Below are 18,352 nucleotides of genomic sequence, written 5' to 3'. Positions count from 1 at the left end.
ATGATGCAATATTTATTTTTTTGACAGTGATGGATTTAAAGAAATCATGCCCTACGATCACTTCCAGCCACTTCCTCGGTATGTATAATCAGGATAGCATACATGTCAGCATTAGCACAATTTTCACTGCAAACATACTATTTGAGTATTAAGATCATGGAACATCTGATTTTTTACTGTACAGGAGAGCAAGTTTATAACAATCCTCTACGTGTTTTTATGTTTGTGATTTATTTCAGTGCACTCTGATTAGCTTAACAGCAAGGGATTAATATGCTCTTCTTGAAAATATCACTGTGGAAGATTTAGAATAAAGAACTGTCCCGCTAAGCCTTCTCCTGCTATAGTTTTGGGAAGAGCATCTCCATTAAAATGCATGTATGAATTCTTGTCTTAATGATGAATGAAATGAAATGTTTTTATTTTGAAGATGTATGCAATGAGTGTATTTTACAGAACAGGTCTGCCTGTGTTACAGGACTCTAGAAATTCTTTTTTCGTCAAGAGGTCTTATTCTTCTGCTCGTTGTTAGACCTACTACACTTTATCTGTTGACATCAAGGCTGATGTCCCTTTAAAGACACAGAGTTATCTGAATATATATATGTATTACCTAAATATATATTACCTAAAATTAAGTTGTCAGAGCACAGTTTATTGTCATTTATTTATCTACCTGAATCAATGAAAAGAATGTGAATCTTCTCTGGAAGGCTTACATGTTCTGTGAAGAATGTTCGGACTAAAAAGCATTGAGCCAGATTTACTGTTAATGTGAAGAATTATAGTTGATGGAGTTAGATGCATATTTATCTAAGCTGATCCTCCGCTTTATTATGCCATGAAATGAATAATGTATATTTTTCTAAAGAAGTAAAGATATGAAGTAATACGAATGAAATCATAGACTTGCATGGCTCAGTGGAGCTACTGATTGCAGCTGATATAAATGTCATAGTTTATTTCTGTAGCAATTTATGCTCGTTGTGGATCTGCTGTCCTGTGATGTACTTTGGCTTTCCTACATACAGTCAGGATTTTTTTCCGTCACAGCTTTATCCTGTAAAGTTTGATGATTATGTTCTGTGTCTCTCCCCTTCCATTTTTTCTGCCAATTCCTTTGCACTTAAGGTCTCCTCTGGAACTCAGCATAATTTATTTACATGAGTATTTCATCTTCGGAACTGTTCAGGGCTTGGAGGCCAGTTGAAAGAGAAATTTAATCCCCCTTTTTGTGCTTTACCGTGCTCAGCATGTTTGCATGACACTGTGGTGAGATAGATTGTGTGCAGTAAAGCTGTGGGCAGGTTCTCTTATTTCAAACACTGAGAAATGCAGACAAAGGCCCACCTCATTTTGACACCTCAGTGTGTCCTGTCAGAAGGTATCATGGTCTTCCTGGGTGATGCTCAGGAGTAAGAACTGTATGATAGCAGGTTGCCAAGTAGGGCACAGAGTTGGTGCCGGGGGAAGGAGAGAGAGGAAAAGGGCTGTATTACACTGGGAGGGCACATAAAGAAGCACAAGATAAAAAAGCACTCTTTCTTACTGGAATTTCTGAAAGAAAGCAGCAGTTGAAACAGGCACTTTGTATTCCTGCATCATGAGGTGAATCTGGTCCAGCACAGATGCAGGTCTTGCTTCAGTGTAGCAGGATGTATTTTCTCTGTGCCTGTCAAGTAACTGCAATGCATTAGCCTGTGCCAGTTCTGCTGGAGCTTTTCCCACCTTTTCTTTTTGCCTTTTCTTACCTGTTTCTTATACGCTAATCCAAGAGTGTTCTTGCAAAGCAGGCGGAAAACCAAAGTGCTGTAGATGTGCTTGAGCAAAACTGTACAGGCTCCTTCACTTGACCAGCAGTCATACATCACACCACCTACATAACACAAGGGCCATGTGGAGGGCTGCTTTGCAGTCCTGTGGTGTTTACCACTACTTTCCCATTCACACGAGGAAGCTGTGGGAAAGTCATGGTGCACACCACAAGATCTTGAAAGAGTTCTCCTGTGGCTAAAGTTGTAAATGCCCCACTGAAATATTTTTACAGATGGAGAATTCTTTTGAAATAAATAGGAAAATTTCCCAGGATGAAAATTTTCTTTTAAAGCTTTTGGAATGCCTCCATTTATTTCAGACTTGTTGGACTGTTGAGGATCCCTTGACAGCTGTGGGTTCTGGAAAGAATCTCCTTGACTGCTTGCCCAAGACCCCCCTTTTCCCCAGTAGCCATGGACCTCACTCCATCTTGAGAATGCTTATGGGAGTATGGGATCTGGAGTGTGTTCGAAACTGATGAGATAAAGAAAAACAACTATAAAACTTCATGCTATAAACACTTGCAAGGCTAGCATTACATATAGCACAGTGAGCCTTATATATATAAATCCATGAGCTGCTAATTCATTGAGCAGTTAATTATTCTGCAGTTTCTGACTTTTTTTGAGGAAAATGAGTTGACAATGGTAGCTCTTTTAAGTCAGAGAAGTGTAACTGTTGCTCTTGAAATGTATCTTGTACTTGTGGTATGGTATCTTATGGGGACATCCAGCTTTGTTCTAAATGTTTTTGAGTATATGCTCCATGGCTAATGTTTCATGGTTTGCTCTATGTTTTACACTCATTCGTTTGTTGAGCTTAAGCATGATTAATATGTTTTTGTAGGCAGTTTAATGAATTGTGTAAAATAGGAAGTGTCCTTGATTTACCTGTGGGATCATAGAATGTGGGTAGTAGTCACTTAAACTTATTTTTGATTCATAGGCCTTTGCTTCATCTACTTTGAGATTATGAATTCCTTTATGATAGCTAAATTACTCTTGATGAATTGATTTTGGTGGGATACTGAAGTACTTGACAAGTCCATTGTTCATAATGCATGTAATTTTTTTCATGGTCCTTTCTGAGCCCCTGCAGTTGTAATAGGAATAAGTTTTAAACTAAGACGTTGATGAACCAAAAGATGTGCCGCAGGACTGGAGCATTTCACAGGGCTTTGCTTTGGTTTGGGTGGGTGGTGGGAAAGAAGCAAGAGATAGTAGGTGAAGGGTGAGGAAAAATTGTGTGGGGGTCAGTGGAATCTATAGACAAATGCTATGATAGGAGCTTGTTACCTTTAAACATGACAATAGCAGGACATTATTGAAGTTAGTTTTTGTTGATAAGTGATCGCTTAAATGTACATTCATGCTAAGACCAGGAGATAAATGAAACAGAGTTTGTAACCTGAAAACTGACATGTAATTCTCGCTTCAGATGGTGTAGCAATTGCCATCTTTATTGTGGTTAGGTCTAAGATTGTGGATAGATGTCCATTCTGAAGGCATTCCCTCCCAGCAGGTTGTTCATCATCCCTCTGTTGGAGGCTGCTAGCCCACAGCTCTGCTGGTTGACAGGGCTGTGTGGACTTTCCTTAATCTGTGCATAGCCCTGCTTCAGGAGCAACCAGCTAGGTTATCCAAAGCAGCTGAAATGGATGAGCAGCTGCCTTTTGCTTGAAGCAAGTTGGAAAGTGTGAATACAAAGCCATTCAACAGCATTTTAATGAGGGTGGAAAACTGTTGCAGAACTGCAACGGTGATCAGCCAAATGGTAGCTGTCACAATTTAATTTGCTCACTGTCCTTAGGGATGAAGACAGTTTGACATGAAATGGCTGGGTTTACCCAAAGCAAGTATTAGAGTGCTCAGAAAAGCTCTTGCATTAAGAGATTTTTTTTTTTTTAGGGTAGCCTGCATGATGTGGGCAGTGATGAGAACCTGGGCAGTAGCACCCTCAGTCAGCACAGCCAGATCTGTCTTTGTCTGTGGACTTCATACAATCTCAATTACGTATGATTGTCTCTGACAATGGTAATAGGAGTGTGAGACCATGTAAATTAGCTGAAAAAATATTCTGTTTAGAGTATTTAGACTATTTGCAAGTAAAATCATTCCAGTACTCAAACTCAGTATATTTAGTGTCTTTAACTCATGTATGAGAATAAGATTTTTAGTTATTCTGTTAAGTATACTTAAATTTGTAGTTCTGTTTTTCTTCTCGATTTGCAAACTAATTTAAATCTGGAATAGGGCAAGGTAGTTATGTAATTTGATGTATTTTTATTCAGTGTATGGTAAGAAAACAGCAACCAAACTGTCATTGGCTATTAATGACGCTGATGTTGAATTCAGTATTTTGCACTTTTATTCCACTGAATTTTAGTGGAATAAAAAATAGCCTTATTTTTAATATATCCGAGTTCTTCTTCCAGGTGGGAACATAACCCTTGGACTGCATGTTCAGTGTCCTGTGGAGGTGGTATTCAGAGAAGAAGTTTTGTGTGTGTAGAGGAGACCATTCATGGAGAGATACTGCAAGTGGAAGAATGGAAATGCATGTATGCCCCTAAGCCCAAAGTCATTCAAACCTGCAATTTGTTTGACTGTCCTAAATGGGTGGCAATGGAGTGGTCTCAGGTAAGTTGAAAAATAAACTGGACCTTTATTTTTGTTTTCTAAAGCAAGCCTCTAGTTTTGTTAGCATGCATTTGTGAGCACAGGGCTATTAGAAAAAGGCAGCCCTGCAAGCATAATTCATAGGACTTACTAGGAGAAGCTTGCTCTAAGTAATTTGGCCAGATAATCAAAATGTTAATATGTCTGTGTGGAGAAAAATCTATATAGAATTATTTATGCCTGCTTTACACAGAGGAGGGATGAGAGCCAGAGGTCAGGCTCCTTTGCAATCAGGTCGTTTGCCTCTCAGTTCTTGATAAATGTAATATTTCACTGCATATAATAGCTAAAGGCATGTCTGTCTAGGGGCTGACAAGTCTGCAAGGGTGATTTTCCAGCATTACCTTTCATTATAGTAACAAGAATATAAAGCCAACTTGTCTTGGCTGTAGTTATCTGATACAGTCAGATAGCTCAACACTTCTATAATTTCTTAGTCCATCCAAATGACATCACTAACATGTAGTGAAGAAACTGTTCTTGCAGCACATCTGACCCATCTTTAACTGAAAATGACCACTGTGAAAGAGCATATTCTCAGTACATAGCCGCCTCTGTTTCAGACTGTTGCCAATCAGATAAGCTTTACAGAACCCCAAGAAATCACTTGCATTCCCAAAACTTGAGACATTTTTTCCATCATCAACCTTTTCTTTATTCACCCAGCAATGCAGGGGCAAATTCATACATCTCATACCTCACTGATTGTGGAAAAACTTTAGTGAACACATCATCAGAACTTCTAACTTGCTTTTTAACAGTATTAGTAAACATAATGAAAAAGAAACAGTATGAGGTGATTGCATTGTCTCCTGCAGTGCACAGTGACCTGTGGCCGAGGCTTGCGCTACCGAGTAGTGCTGTGCATTGACCACCGCGGGCAGCACGTCGGTGGTTGTAATCCACAACTTAAACTCCACATAAAAGAAGAGTGCATCGTGCCAATACCATGTTACAAGCCAAAAGGTAACTGGAATTTTGTCTGGGTCTGTTATTGTTTTACATTTTTGTTAGGAGAATTAAAAGCCCCTGGTAACCTTTTTCAGAAATGCCAGAAGAAATACCTGGAATTTACTAGGACTTATTTCAGACTTGGCAGAAACAAGCATTTTAATTATTGGTGCTAGGAAAAATGCCCTGCTAATATTTTTTGCTGATGGTGTGGCCAGACTGTCATGAGGTGAACATGCTAACTAAATCTATACAGCCTGGTCAGACCAGAATTAATGAGTCCAACATGGGGAGGGGGAGATGCTCAATAATACTTAAAATGGGAATGATACTCCATATGTATCACTTGGGATCTTGCTCATTTGCATCTTGTTAAATTTGTCCACATTCTCAGGGGGACTCTCAGTTCATTAAGTTAATCAAACTGGTTTCCTTCTCTGTTCTCCATATCTGCATATTTAAAAGGCCTTTAACGATGCAAGTTGATAAATATTCTCTAAAAGACTTGGTAAGGCATACAACAGTAGGTGGGAAAACGAAAAGGAGAAAACAAAAGGGGGGTGGTGGTGGAAACCAGTGTATCTTGTCACTTGCTGATTTGTGTCCCTCTGGGCCATTTTAGTGGGTTCTACTTCTATTCTTACAGTTTTTCTTTGAAAGGCTGTACTTCAGACCTTCACAGCTGACCATAGAGATTTACATAGAAAAAGTGAAAGCTATCTGTAGACAACCCTATTTCAGGATGTTTTCAAACTCTAAAGAATTCTTCAAGCAGAAAACTATTCAGGGTTAAGCCATGAAGTAGAAACCAGCTCTGAATATTTAAGAACCTTCTTCTGGGGTTTTACTGAAATTTGGAGGCACAGATCCTCATTTGGCTTACAGTACTCCTAGAAAAAGCATTACAGAAGTGTAGGATGCTTAGACAGATAAAAGAAACTAGTGTTGTTTTTAAAATTAATGTCCAGGTTTGGGATAACTGCCCAACTCCGGAAAAAAATATTCTGTCAATATTTTTTAATGAAGCAGTCTGTCTGGAACGCAATGTATGTTTGCTATGCCCTGGCTTCTTTCAACTATAAACTTAAATTCTGACGATAAGCCATTATACTGAGATATACGCTTCAGTCTGCATTTGGGGAAGGTGTGGGAAGGAAGTGAAAGATTAAACATGAATGGAAATTGAATCAGTCGTACCCTCTCAGTAAAGAGGGGTGTCAAAATGGAGCTCAAACATCATGTGGGAATTTTCTCGTATGTTATGTTTTATTGTCCAGTACATATTCAAAAGCCTCAGATCAGTAGGCAATGTAAAGTGTGAAGTGCTAAGGTGAATGCTGCTAACTTCTGCATATTGTTTTGATTTTGGAGGAATTACTGAATGTTTTTGTTGTGTTGATTTTTTTTTTTTTTTTCCTCTCTCCCAGAAAAAACTCCAGTGGAAGCAAAATTGCCGTGGTTTAAACAGGCACATGAAATGGAAGAGACCATAAAAGTCTCAGAAGAGCCAACGTAAGTACATTGTCTTTTACATCGAAGAAACATTTCCGGCACATTTTGCAGATCATCTGGAACAACTGCTGCTATGCAGTTTGCTTTGACAGTTGGCCTTCCTTGGGTGATGGGCTGTGTTGTGAGCTATTCCTAGTTTTGAATCTCAGTAGCTTTGCTTTTGGAGATCCTGTTCTGGATGACGCAGAGCTGCTCTATTATAGTGTTCCTGTACCATTCAAGCAATGCAAAGGGATATTAATTTAGCCTAATTAATGCATGTGGAAGCATTTCAGCAGATTTAAGTTAAATAAATTCAGTTCTATCCCAGCCGTTGCAGTCACCTCAAGAATGTAGTGGCTGTATTAAAAACTAAGAGGTGCTTTGTAGGGTTGCCAGCATTTCCTTGGGGGGTGAGCCCCATGCATAAAAAAAGTGAGAAAAGCCTGCTGATCTCTGAGCTTAGCTGAATCTACAGGGGTAAATTGTGATACTTTACACGTGAGTATGTGTGAAATAACATCTGGATTTTGTGAGTTCCCTTAAAAGCTGATGAGGGTAAGCCTCACAATATTTAAGTCCTGAGGATGAAAACATTATTTAAATCCACCTGCACTTGTTCCTGTCCCTTGTATGTTAGGGCATCCACACAATTGCTTATATCCGCTGTGTATGTTCATGGATATATGTATCTTCTGAATTCAATATATAGTATATAACTTTCTAGAAAGTAGTAACTTTCTGTAAGGCTTTCATGAGAGATTTTTAGCAGTAAAATGTGTTTTGCTTTGTGTTTGTGCTTGTTGTGCTTTGCCAAATTCTGCAATCATTTGTAGTAATATTAGTTTAAAATCATTTAGATGAGCTTACTGAAGTTCCTTTGGATTTATTATTGCTCTGAGAGCAGAGCATGCCCAAAAACTTATTTTTCTTCCTCCATCTTGCTAGTCCTGATTTTTGGCACACTTGCACCAGCAGGTGTGATCATGAGTAATAAAATCTTTACACCTGCACTGACTCACAGAAGAAACCTCTTGCCAAACAGGTGTTTGTTAGGTGACTGTGCTTTAAACTTTTCACTGCTCTAGCCTCTCAAGTCAAGTGTCAACCTACTGTGAGCAGTTATTTCACTCTCCAAATTGGTGGCCCTGAATTCAAGCAGGGTAGTAGCAAAGATATAAAAGTAGTGTGATAATCAAAGGGGGTGATGCAACCAAATGTGCCTGTTGAATTCAGCATATCAGAATGAAGGTATATGAGGCCACTCCTAAAGAGGATTCAGCATGAAGATATAAAGAAAAAGTTCTCTGGCATTTTGAAATCATGCTATGACAGCTGTAAACTGATGTTGTCTTGAGGTTTTTAGGATCCTTCAGCAGCAGTCTGACAGAACAAGCAGGGAGGACTGGCAGGGACACAGCATGCTAAGTCAGAGTATATTTAGAATATAATAGAGCCGAGCCGGAAACTGTGTAATGGGTTCCCTTGTACCTCATCCTCACAAAGAAAGCGGTTATTCATGCCTTCCTAGACATGACCGATGTATTCCACTGCAGCCTCACAGTGTGAATGCAGCCATGTGTTCGAGTGCTCAGTGCATGTCCTGTCACAGCTGTGCAGTTTTGCAGTTTCCTCAATCTTTCTTCTTCTTCACTTGCTCTGGAGACCTAGATTTTCTTAATCTTTCATTCACAATCCTCATCTGTCCTAGGAGTCTTTCTTCCCATTTTCCAGAAGCACGTTCACTAAGTCTAAAAGATTTCTCCCTGCCCTTGTTGCTGATGACTTTTCTCTGCCATCCTCCTCTTTACCGAGGTGTTGCTGAGGTGCTGTGATTTCCTAGTCTGGGCGCTCTGGGCCCTCCTGGGACGCAGCTCTAATGCTGAAGCCAGGTTCCCCATCGGTTTCTTTTTACCTGTCTTCTGGTGTCACCTGCTCTTAATTTATTCTTCTAAGAAAGCTGTCATGTAAGGAGAAATGAGAAACAACTGACTTCATTCCATTTTGTGTATTGCCTGTTGGTCATGTAGACAATGCTTTGCAATCTGAGCAGTTTCTCAATAGATGCTTTGAATCTTGTGCTCTAACTGCTGTGGTCTTTTCCAGCTGGAGTGAGATTTTTGGGTCAGGGTTTAGCATTTAAAAAGAAATTGTAACAATAGGTTGTAACTTCTCCCAGAATAAATTATAACAAGATTTCCCTCTGGTTTGAAAGTGTTTAACTTTGTTTTCTGTAATTTACACATGGCACAGTGATAACTCATGGCCCACCTCTGCCTAGCCGGGGGGCTTTTGAGTTCCTTGGTAAAATGCCATTGCTTTTAATTTTAGCTATTCTCTTGTCGTCCAAACTTTAACCACAATATGAAGTCTCAGCTTCTAGTCCATCCTTTTATTACAACTGTCTTTCTATGTTTTTGTGCGATATTTTAGTTGATAATGAATGAGAGAATAAATGCAGCTGTGTTTTAGAACCCACAAATGATGGATATGCCAAAAGTAGCTTGTGGAAGATAAATACTTCTGCCGCTGTGGTCTACCACGGCTGGTGTCCTGAATTTACAGAGAGGGGGAACATTCAAAAGCTTCTCTTTTTTTTTTTTTTTATTATTAGCAAAATAAAAAATGACTGCCCTTAAACTGAGGCCAAGAAAAATGTAGGTCTGACCTTTTTAGTTTTCAGTTGTGGAATGTGATGACAGTTGATACCAATCATTATTTTAAATGTTCTTCCCTCGAGCCTTCTTAGTTACAGTGGGATTCTCAGAGAAGCTGCAGCAAGGTTTTTGCATCCTTTTTATTAATCGTAAGTTAAAGAAATAGGCACTTCAGCTGCCTTACCTTCTCATGGTTTAGGGCAAAACTAAAGTGCTTTCAAAAGCTGATGTGTTTTTTTTTTCAGCAGCCTGAGCTAAAAGTTAATCACTAGGTTTGTGGAGCTGCATTCACTGAATGTGAAATGAAGTGTCTCTTATAAAGGCTCCTGCTCATTGTGTTTGGCTCTTTTTCACATAAATGTCCCCACTGTGCCTTTGGTGATAGACATTTTTCACAGGTTCCTCTCTGAAAGTGGACTGATGATTTTGTCCAACATATTACACTCATGGGTAATAAAACCTGGCCGTGCAACTCTGCTTAGAATGGGCAAGGGTGGTGCTTCAGGAACGGGTAGGATGCCAGCATCATGGAAGTTCTACTCCCGTAAGCAGCCAGCATTTTTGATGCTTCTGCACACTCTTATCCAGGCCCCTTGGCACAGTAGGGTTGGGCTAGAAATATCACAAGAGTGGCCTTTTTTTTTTTTTTTTCCCCAGGATTTAGGCGTTTCCTGTCTTAACTGCAAGCAAGAACTGCAGGCATGAGGAAAATAAAATGAAAAAATAATATTAAGAGACAGCATGTTTTTCAAGTCTTTAGAAAGATACAGAAGGCTTCACTGAGTTAAGTTTTCAGTTCAGATTTGATTTGGTTGGACTGGGCTGTTCTGTACCAGTTTTATCATCAGTACTTTAGGTCACTGCTTCATTTTCCAGGTCAGCTTACACTGGCTTTTTCAGAGTGTGCCAGGTGAATGCACATTTCCATTAGTGTAAGACTGATAACGCTGCAGCATGGACATATTCTCCAATGTATCTGTAGTGTGTACATCATTTATACCTGTGCAGATGATTGAAAAGTTGTGCCGGCTTGGATTTGTATTTTTCCATTATTTTCCTTTTTTTTTAATCAGGATTCTCATTTATAAACTTAGTTACAGATCTCAGACAATTTTGGAGAGCTACCACCATCCTGTCATACCATAATATATTCCCAATGAGGTGCAAGGGATGAGCACACTCTGAGTGTATGCCCATCAAAGGCAGAATGAATTTACTTTAGGGAAGTATCGTGTCCAAACTATTAGCATGAGAGAGTATTAGCATGTATGCTGTGAATGCCACTGAGTAAAAAATATATCACTTCTGTGGCTAATGGAGTTTGCTTTAATGATCTGTCACAGGCTTTGGTTGTGCTCAGTTCCTTGCTCTGAATTTGTATTAGCAATCTCTGTTGACTTCTGTTGAAGAAACTTAAAGTGTGACTTTAACATTGTTGTCTTTTGAAAGGTTCTATAATTTAGGATTTTAAGAACTAAATAGTCATGTGATTGATTTAGCAAATGCCAAGGTAAAATAAAAAGTATTTGGGGTGGTTTTTTACTTTGCACTTTGCTGAAAAATACCAGACACTAATATTCAACAGGAAAACCTCAATTATAATATAGGCTTGCTATAAGTCATAGAAAAAATGCTTAGAACTTTCTGAGTTTCTTTATAAATCAATTGGTTGCTGAATGAAAGGATTGCTGTGGTTCAAAATTTCCTTTCATTTATACAGGATTTCAAAAGAAAGCATCATACATTATTTTTGGAATGCCTTAATGCACTCAACTAACAGTACACAAAACTGGCATTAATTTCTGGTATGCTGCTGTCATGCTTTTACCAAAAAAGTTATTTGCTTTCAGGCTGTCAGCTGTTAACGTGTGGTCAGAGCACCGACCAACTCTTTTCGACTATAAATGTCCATCAGTTTTATTTTTCCAATTAGGTACATAACTACAAATGGACTTACACTTTTTTTGCACAGTTTTCCTTGGTTTCAGGAGGAGCTGGGGACACTGCCCCCTTTACTGAGGTCTGTCATGGACCAGTGAGCTCTAAAATTTTGAGGCTCTGAACAGGAAAGGAAACTTTTAAGTGACTGGATTTGACATCTTTATCTTCATAGTAGACTTGTAAAGGTATTTCATCAACAGCTCCTGAAAGAATAACCAGTTACCTTGTAACCTTTATTGGAAATGGGAATAGTTTTTTCCAGAGGAGACAGTCTGTCCTGGGCTATGTCCCAAGCACATCTTGGGTGACTACCCTGAGGACTTACTTAGAGTATCCTTGTGTGTTACCCACTCATCTGTTCTCCTTTCTTCTATTTGATTCTTTCTCTGTATATATTGGCAAGAAGTTATTGGCTCAAGATGATAAACTGTCTACAGAATCAACCACACTGAGTTGACATTTTTTGATTCTTTCTGTGTATGCAGAGCATAAATTCTGATTTTTGTCTCACACAAGTGTTCCTGTATTTGTAAGGGCAGCTTTCCTGCAGTAAAGAGAAAGGTGATTCTTAGTCAAAGATAAGGAGAAAATCTTTGGATCCTAAGTTGGATTTTTCCTTCCAAATGTTTTTAGCGTTGATCAAATATACCCTCCTGTATCTCCTGTTTGTGTTTTGATCATCATCTGCATTTGTACGTATAATAAAGAGCAACTGCAACCTTTTGCGAAAATGCCCTATGATACTCTGTATTTGATTTCTTATAAATAGTACCCCAGAGCCACACAGGATGACTTCATTAATGAAATTCAGCCCCTTGGCTCTAGTGTCATTTTGAAAATTACTATCAGATATTAATGTTACCCTTGAAGTGAGAGAATATTACAGACTAAAACCTTCTTTTATTCAGTAAATTCCATGATCTGTAGAATTTTTATTATAGTTCATCAGGAGCATAAATGCTTTCTAATAAAAATGATGGATTAGAGACAGAGCCAGTTAGACTTCTTTATTGAAGATGAGAGGCTTCTTACAAGATGAAATCTGAACAGCAGCCTGTGGTGGTGTGCACTGGAGATAGCTGGCTTTGGAAGGTGCTTTTGTTCTCTCCGATTGCTGATTATTAGTATGACATAAGGTGATGATCTTTCTCAGATTTAAGCAAACTGCAAACACACTTTTGGCATATGCCTCAGTCTGTATACCTGGGGAGCTATTTTATATCATATAGATATGTCTTCATGGAGTTTCTCTCTTTTTTCCTTTTCCACTGAAGGAGTTAAAAAAAGAATAAATATATTAGGTATTGTCTTCTTTGTGTATAGACATACATTTATGTTTTAGTATATTTTAACTGTGCACGCACAGACACAATTATATGGAATAAAATTACAAGGTTTCTACTGTGATTCTTTGCAGGTTTATTCCTGAGCCCTGGTCCCCATGCAGTGCCACGTGTGGCAGTGGCATACAGGTGCGAGAGGTGAAGTGCCGAATTCTTCTTGCGTTTACTCAGACTGAGGTTGACCTGCCTGAGGAGGAATGTGAAGATGTGAAACCACCAACAGAACGAGTCTGCCACCAGGCATCCTGTGACAGTGATCCTGTCCCCTATGCACCTGATTTTTCACATGCTGAAGATGGCAGTGTGATTTATGATTGGGAATACATTGGTTTTACTCCTTGTTCAGCCACATGTCTTGGAGGTACCTTTGTTCGATTGTTTGTTTATCCTGAGTTGTAAGAATTTGACATTGTTTGACATTGATGGGGCTTCTGTTGGTTTCATTGGCTTCTAGCTATGTAGATCTGTAGGAAAATATGCAGCTCCAAGTTTTAAATTATTTCTAGGTTATCCATAGAGTCTTTCAAACTACTTCATTTTCTTTATAATCTGTATTCAAACACCAACTTTATTTGGTTGGCTAAGGTGCAAGAAGGTGTTGATATAGCAATTTGCTTTAACCTTGTTGCTGAAGGAGTTATGGGCTGCAAGGCAGTTGGTGATACCAGCATGTTTCTAGGAACCAAAAATATATAGGTTTATTCCCATGTTAATTATTCTTTATCTTCTGAAATGCTACCATTTTCTACAGCACAGTAGGGATACAAAGTTGTAATTAGGGAGACTTGCTTTCAGCCTGACCAGCATGAAGATCAAGCAGAAGTTTGTTTAGGTCTTAGTACAGTACATCACTGTATAGGAACTTTGTGCCATATATCTGTCTGCAAGTAGTTAGGCACATTCCTTTTTGGATGTAATCGAATATCCCTGTCATCCTAAGTACATGTTACTAGACAAGGTTGTTGGTGTTGCTACTACATACCATACTTTGGGACTGAACAAGTGAGTTCAAGACTGAACTAAGTGAGTTATGAAGTGTTAAGTGGAGGCAGTGGAATTGTGAACACACCTATATATGGCAGGACTGATGACATCAGTGAGAAGTGAAGACAGTTGTACCCATAGAAGAAACAAAAAATGTAGAAAAAGGGAGAACGAAACAATTGGAAGCAGAGAGCCGGTCTAGGGCTCACAGAATGCAGCCTCCTTTGTACTAATCTTCAGTTCAAACCTTGAAGACAGACATGAGGAGGGATGCCCTAGAATGCTACCAGCAGCATGGTAAGTGACTGATAAGTGCCTCCTTTATCGTCTACTACTGCTGCTTATTGATGGGGTTGATCCATAGGATACTAGCGCATGTTATCAGAAAAGCTGATGCATCCCATTCCCTCCCCTACCTTCAGTGGGCACTAGGACTGGTAAAATGGAATCCTAGTATATATAGTCCAAGTATATGTGCATAAGCGTGTGGTGATAGCAATAGCTGTTGTGACTGAGTGTCTGTGTTTCTTGTTTTTAATGAGGGAATTATGTTTAGAAATCAGGAAATTGTACTCAAAAGCAGAAACAAGGCTTACATTAGTACTAAATTTGTAGTTCTCTTTTTCATATCTCAACTGTTTTGTGTAATGTACAATTATTTCATTGCCATCTTTTTAATCCACTTTAACTGGCTTTTTAGCCAATATCTTTGTCACCGGTGTTCTGAAACTCCAAAGTTTTTGAATTTTGAGGACAAAAGCAGACATTTAGGCTGAAATGATTAGGATGAAATTGTGCCTACAATTTCACATGTGCATGTTTGCATTACTACACCTTCACATGTGAGTTTGTCTGTGCAAAACCATTCACATAAAACCTGAACTTGGTGTGCAAGCTGACAGTTAATTCAAGGAGCCTGTACTGAAGACGGTAGGTTCATTTGTCAGCATGAAGGAACTTCAAAATGACTGACAAGCACATTCAGCTTATTTTGTTGCTGAGGGAGCTGAATGTGAGTTCTGTTGTTCACTTCTGGTCCTTTCATGAATTTGTGAGGTTGCCTGACCCAGAGTGGTCCTATAGGTGTTCTTAGTAATCTAACCATTTGATATGCAATAGAAATGATCTGTTTAAAGAAGTTTAAAAGAAAATATGTTTGTCTTCTTGAGACTTCTGTGGTATCACTGGTACTATGTCTAGACATTTTCCTTACTTGATGCTCCTGGGAAATGTGGGAAGTTGTCAGGATATTTTATCAATTAACAGCTTCAGAAGTCCCTGTGCTGTTATGCTAGTTAGGTAGCAGTGATTTTTCTCCTTCTATCAGTTCAGGTCGTCTTGCTGCCTTGGCAAAGGCTTTCAAACAGACCAGAAATTACCTGCCGATAGTTTTAAAGGAACCAGACATCTCTTCTGGTTCCAACTTACTGCAACGTACTAACTAATGATCTCACTGTCTACCATTTTTCCATTGTGTAGTTCAAAGGAGCTGATCCATTTCTGCTAAGTTTTATGTTTAAATCTCATTTCAATTAGATGAACTCTTTCGTTACAAGAAATAGATGTTGTCTGAGTTTGGAATATCCCAGTGTAATGTGAATTATATTAGGTAATTTTTCTCTAGTATGTATGTATCTAGCAATAGATATTAAAATAAATTCCTGTGGATTATTCCTTTGGATTTCTGTATCCTCAGAACTCCTATCTCAGTTTCTTCATGCTTGACTCTCTCTGAATGAGAGAAAAGCCTGTAGGGCCTAAGTAGGCTGGAAGCTTTATAGCCACTGTTTGAGCAAGGTTTGAATCCCTGTTTCACTGCTTGTCACTTGCACCTTTTTTGTAAATACTCATACAGACTAGACTTTATATTCAAAATCTCCTCTGGTCCCTCTCCAAAGCAGATGAAAATATGTGAAAGGAACCACTGTTTCTTGAGGTATTAGAATTACAGAGATAGAGTGATCTGCAAAGAATTACAAAACATCATCCTTACTTTCCAGTTCATGATATTCAGCAGGTTATAGAGCATCAGTAACATGAGTCATTGGTCATTTTGTGTGCTTTCTGCACCATATCTGTATGGCTTGTCATGCAGCATATGGAGTGCCACAAAACTTGCTGCTTTTGAGGACTGCTATGTTGCGTTATGCCTGCTAGCATAATTAACACTTCTCTCATCAATCTTTCCATACGAGCAAATAAAAGTCATCCAGACCAGCTTGTCATAAAGTAGACAGCTCCTTTAATATCCATAGGAAACTCTGTGACCATCCTGAAAGCTAAAGATCTATTTTGTCTTCAGTGCCTGAAGAAATCCCAAACTGAAAATAAGCCAACTATGTGCTTGGGAAACTTAGGCTTTACCCTCATGTTCCCAGAATGTTGGGATTTTTTTCAATCTGAAGAACTTTGGCCCTGATGCAAGAGTCCCCAACAGAAGTATAAGTTTAATTTTTATAGTATTGTGAGTGAGAGGTAAGATGCTACCAGAATAAAGAGTATGCCGGAGGAGAATAAATATTTTTCTTGCAATCTGTAGTATTTCTTTACAGTTGTCAATAATTTCACTACTCTACAATATTTTTAGGAGTTATCTTCCATTTCAAAAAGTAACTGACCGTTTTCTGGGTCCCTGTTTAAAAATACCTTGAATTGCAAGAGGCAGGTTTTGATAGCTCAATGTTATTATTGTTATTTATATTCAATTTGTTTCAAAAATTGTGATTCAGGCCCCCTAAAGTCATTACACTGGCTTAAAAATAATGAGATTAAACAATAAATACATATGCACTTCCTGTTGTTTGCTCTGTAGTCTGTGGCTTTAGAAGCTTTAGGGTGCAGTCAAATTGTGTTTTCAGGCATTTGTCTGGACCATAATGGCTAAAAGTTTACTATTTTATTTATATGAAACCTGAGATCCTTAGAAAATTAATGGATTCCAGCCAAATTTAAGGGCTCTTAAAAAAAAGCAATGACCATTCTGAGACTCGCATATAATGTTGAGAGCATTTGCAAAAGTGTTGTAGGCAACTGGTTACTCCTATCACTAGTTTCCTTAAGTGCAGACACAAACTGCTGTTTTAAGGAAGGAGTGTAAATAAGTCATTTCAATGGATTTACAGAGAGGCTCAATGATATGCAGGACTTGGCATTTCTTCTGACTTATTTTCAGCTGATAATACATGTTTTTAAACAGTAACCAAACTCAGACTATCTGATAGAAATAAATGAGTGTCCTTCCTTTTCCAGGTGTAAAGACCCTCTGACTACTTGCACAGCAACTTTCCACCCCCATTTTCTTTGTACTCTAAAAAAGGCAGAAACAAAAAGTGCTTTTTTCAAGCATTCTGATCTTTTAACACGGCTTCTATGATTCATGCACTGTGTATTTCACTGCACAGAAAAGCTCGTAAAAGAATGTAAATGTATGTGGTTTGAATGCTGGGTTGAAATAGAAAATACTCTATTTCACTGAATAGTAGGATAATTACTACAATAGTGCATCAGATTACTATAAAAATACTTAATGCTCCCTGCTGCATACATAATGTTTTAGTTAAATTATCTACTATGTTTATATTATAAGCCAAGAAAGTCGTACATATAAAACTTTGCTTGTTTGAATAATAGAATTTTCCATTTTCCAGTCAACATAGAATAAGAAATTTATCACTGATTGAAGTTCCCAACTAAAGGAAAATTATAGTTTGGGGTGAGAAATCTGATTGTCAAGACATTTTGACAGTTCAGTTCAAGCAAATGCTGCATCAATTACGTGTAGTTATTTATTGAATAGAACTATCGAACTGAGAACCAAGGAGCAGGAAAGGAGCATGTGGTATGTTTTTAACAGCTCTTTAATATCCTTTTTGCACTTAAAGCATCAAAACAGAGGGCCGTTTTTCTTTCAATACAGACCCTTTGGGGAAGAATCACTACTTCCCTGTAGTTAAGTCAAATGGAAGATACACCACATACCAACAATTCCTTCTCATGACACAATTAAAGCTAGGTAGGTCATGCTGCAAGGCAGAAGGGGTTAATGAACTCCAGGTGGCAAGTTGCAGTCAAACCCCATCACCTGGTAGGGCATGCCTTTTGTTCATTTGGCTGGCCAGTTTAGTTTTTGTAACACTGAATTTAAAACTTAGCCAGTTTAGATGGTCTGAAAGGAATCTTATTTAATTTCCCTCCTTCATGTGAAATATTAAGATATTACTTATCACAGCCTGTTTCAAAGCAGCATCACCAGAGTGTGGTTTTCCTGCAGAAACACAGGGAGGTCAGTGAAACTGAAGGTTCGTACCATAGGGTAGATTTTGACCTAAGATAGAGGTTATCTAGATCCTTGACATGGGCTTGATGGCTTGACTGGTAATGTCATTCTGTTTCTGTCACAGCACAATTTCTAAGTCTTTATTTCTCTCCTGGAGACAGTCAGATGTGCATTTCCTACATAGGGAGACAGGAAAGCTGCTCTTGTTAAGCTTTT

The 18,352-nt window shown here is 38.5% G+C and overlaps 1 protein-coding gene across 6 annotated transcripts in view; it reads left to right on the top strand.

Annotated features, from left to right (window-relative positions):
• ADAMTSL3 (ADAMTS like 3) overlaps positions 1 to 18,352 on the top strand; it is a 180,243-nt gene that overhangs the window by 126,849 nt on the left and 35,042 nt on the right. For all 6 annotated transcript variants that reach the window (XR_009742174.1, XM_061446830.1, XM_061446831.1 and 3 more), the window contains exons 12-16: positions 28 to 78; positions 4,250 to 4,454; positions 5,312 to 5,459; positions 6,872 to 6,956; positions 12,951 to 13,237. Coding sequence is in view for 5 of the 6 variants with exons in the window: in XM_061446830.1 (XP_061302814.1) it covers positions 28 to 78; positions 4,250 to 4,454; positions 5,312 to 5,459; positions 6,872 to 6,956; positions 12,951 to 13,237 (776 nt within the window). In the remaining variant the exon portion in view is untranslated. The remainder of the gene's footprint in view (positions 1 to 27; positions 79 to 4,249; positions 4,455 to 5,311; positions 5,460 to 6,871; positions 6,957 to 12,950; positions 13,238 to 18,352) is intronic.

The sequence above is a fragment of the Pezoporus flaviventris genome, unplaced genomic scaffold, assembly GCF_033815535.1.
Source record: "Pezoporus flaviventris isolate CSIRO_AGI_PZ_B2104156 unplaced genomic scaffold, CSIRO_AGI_Pfla_v1 ptg000006l, whole genome shotgun sequence".
Lineage (NCBI taxonomy): Eukaryota > Metazoa > Chordata > Aves > Psittaciformes > Psittacidae > Pezoporus > Pezoporus flaviventris.
Note: the sequence above shows the minus strand (reverse complement) of the source record. Positions and strands in the feature narration are given on the sequence as shown.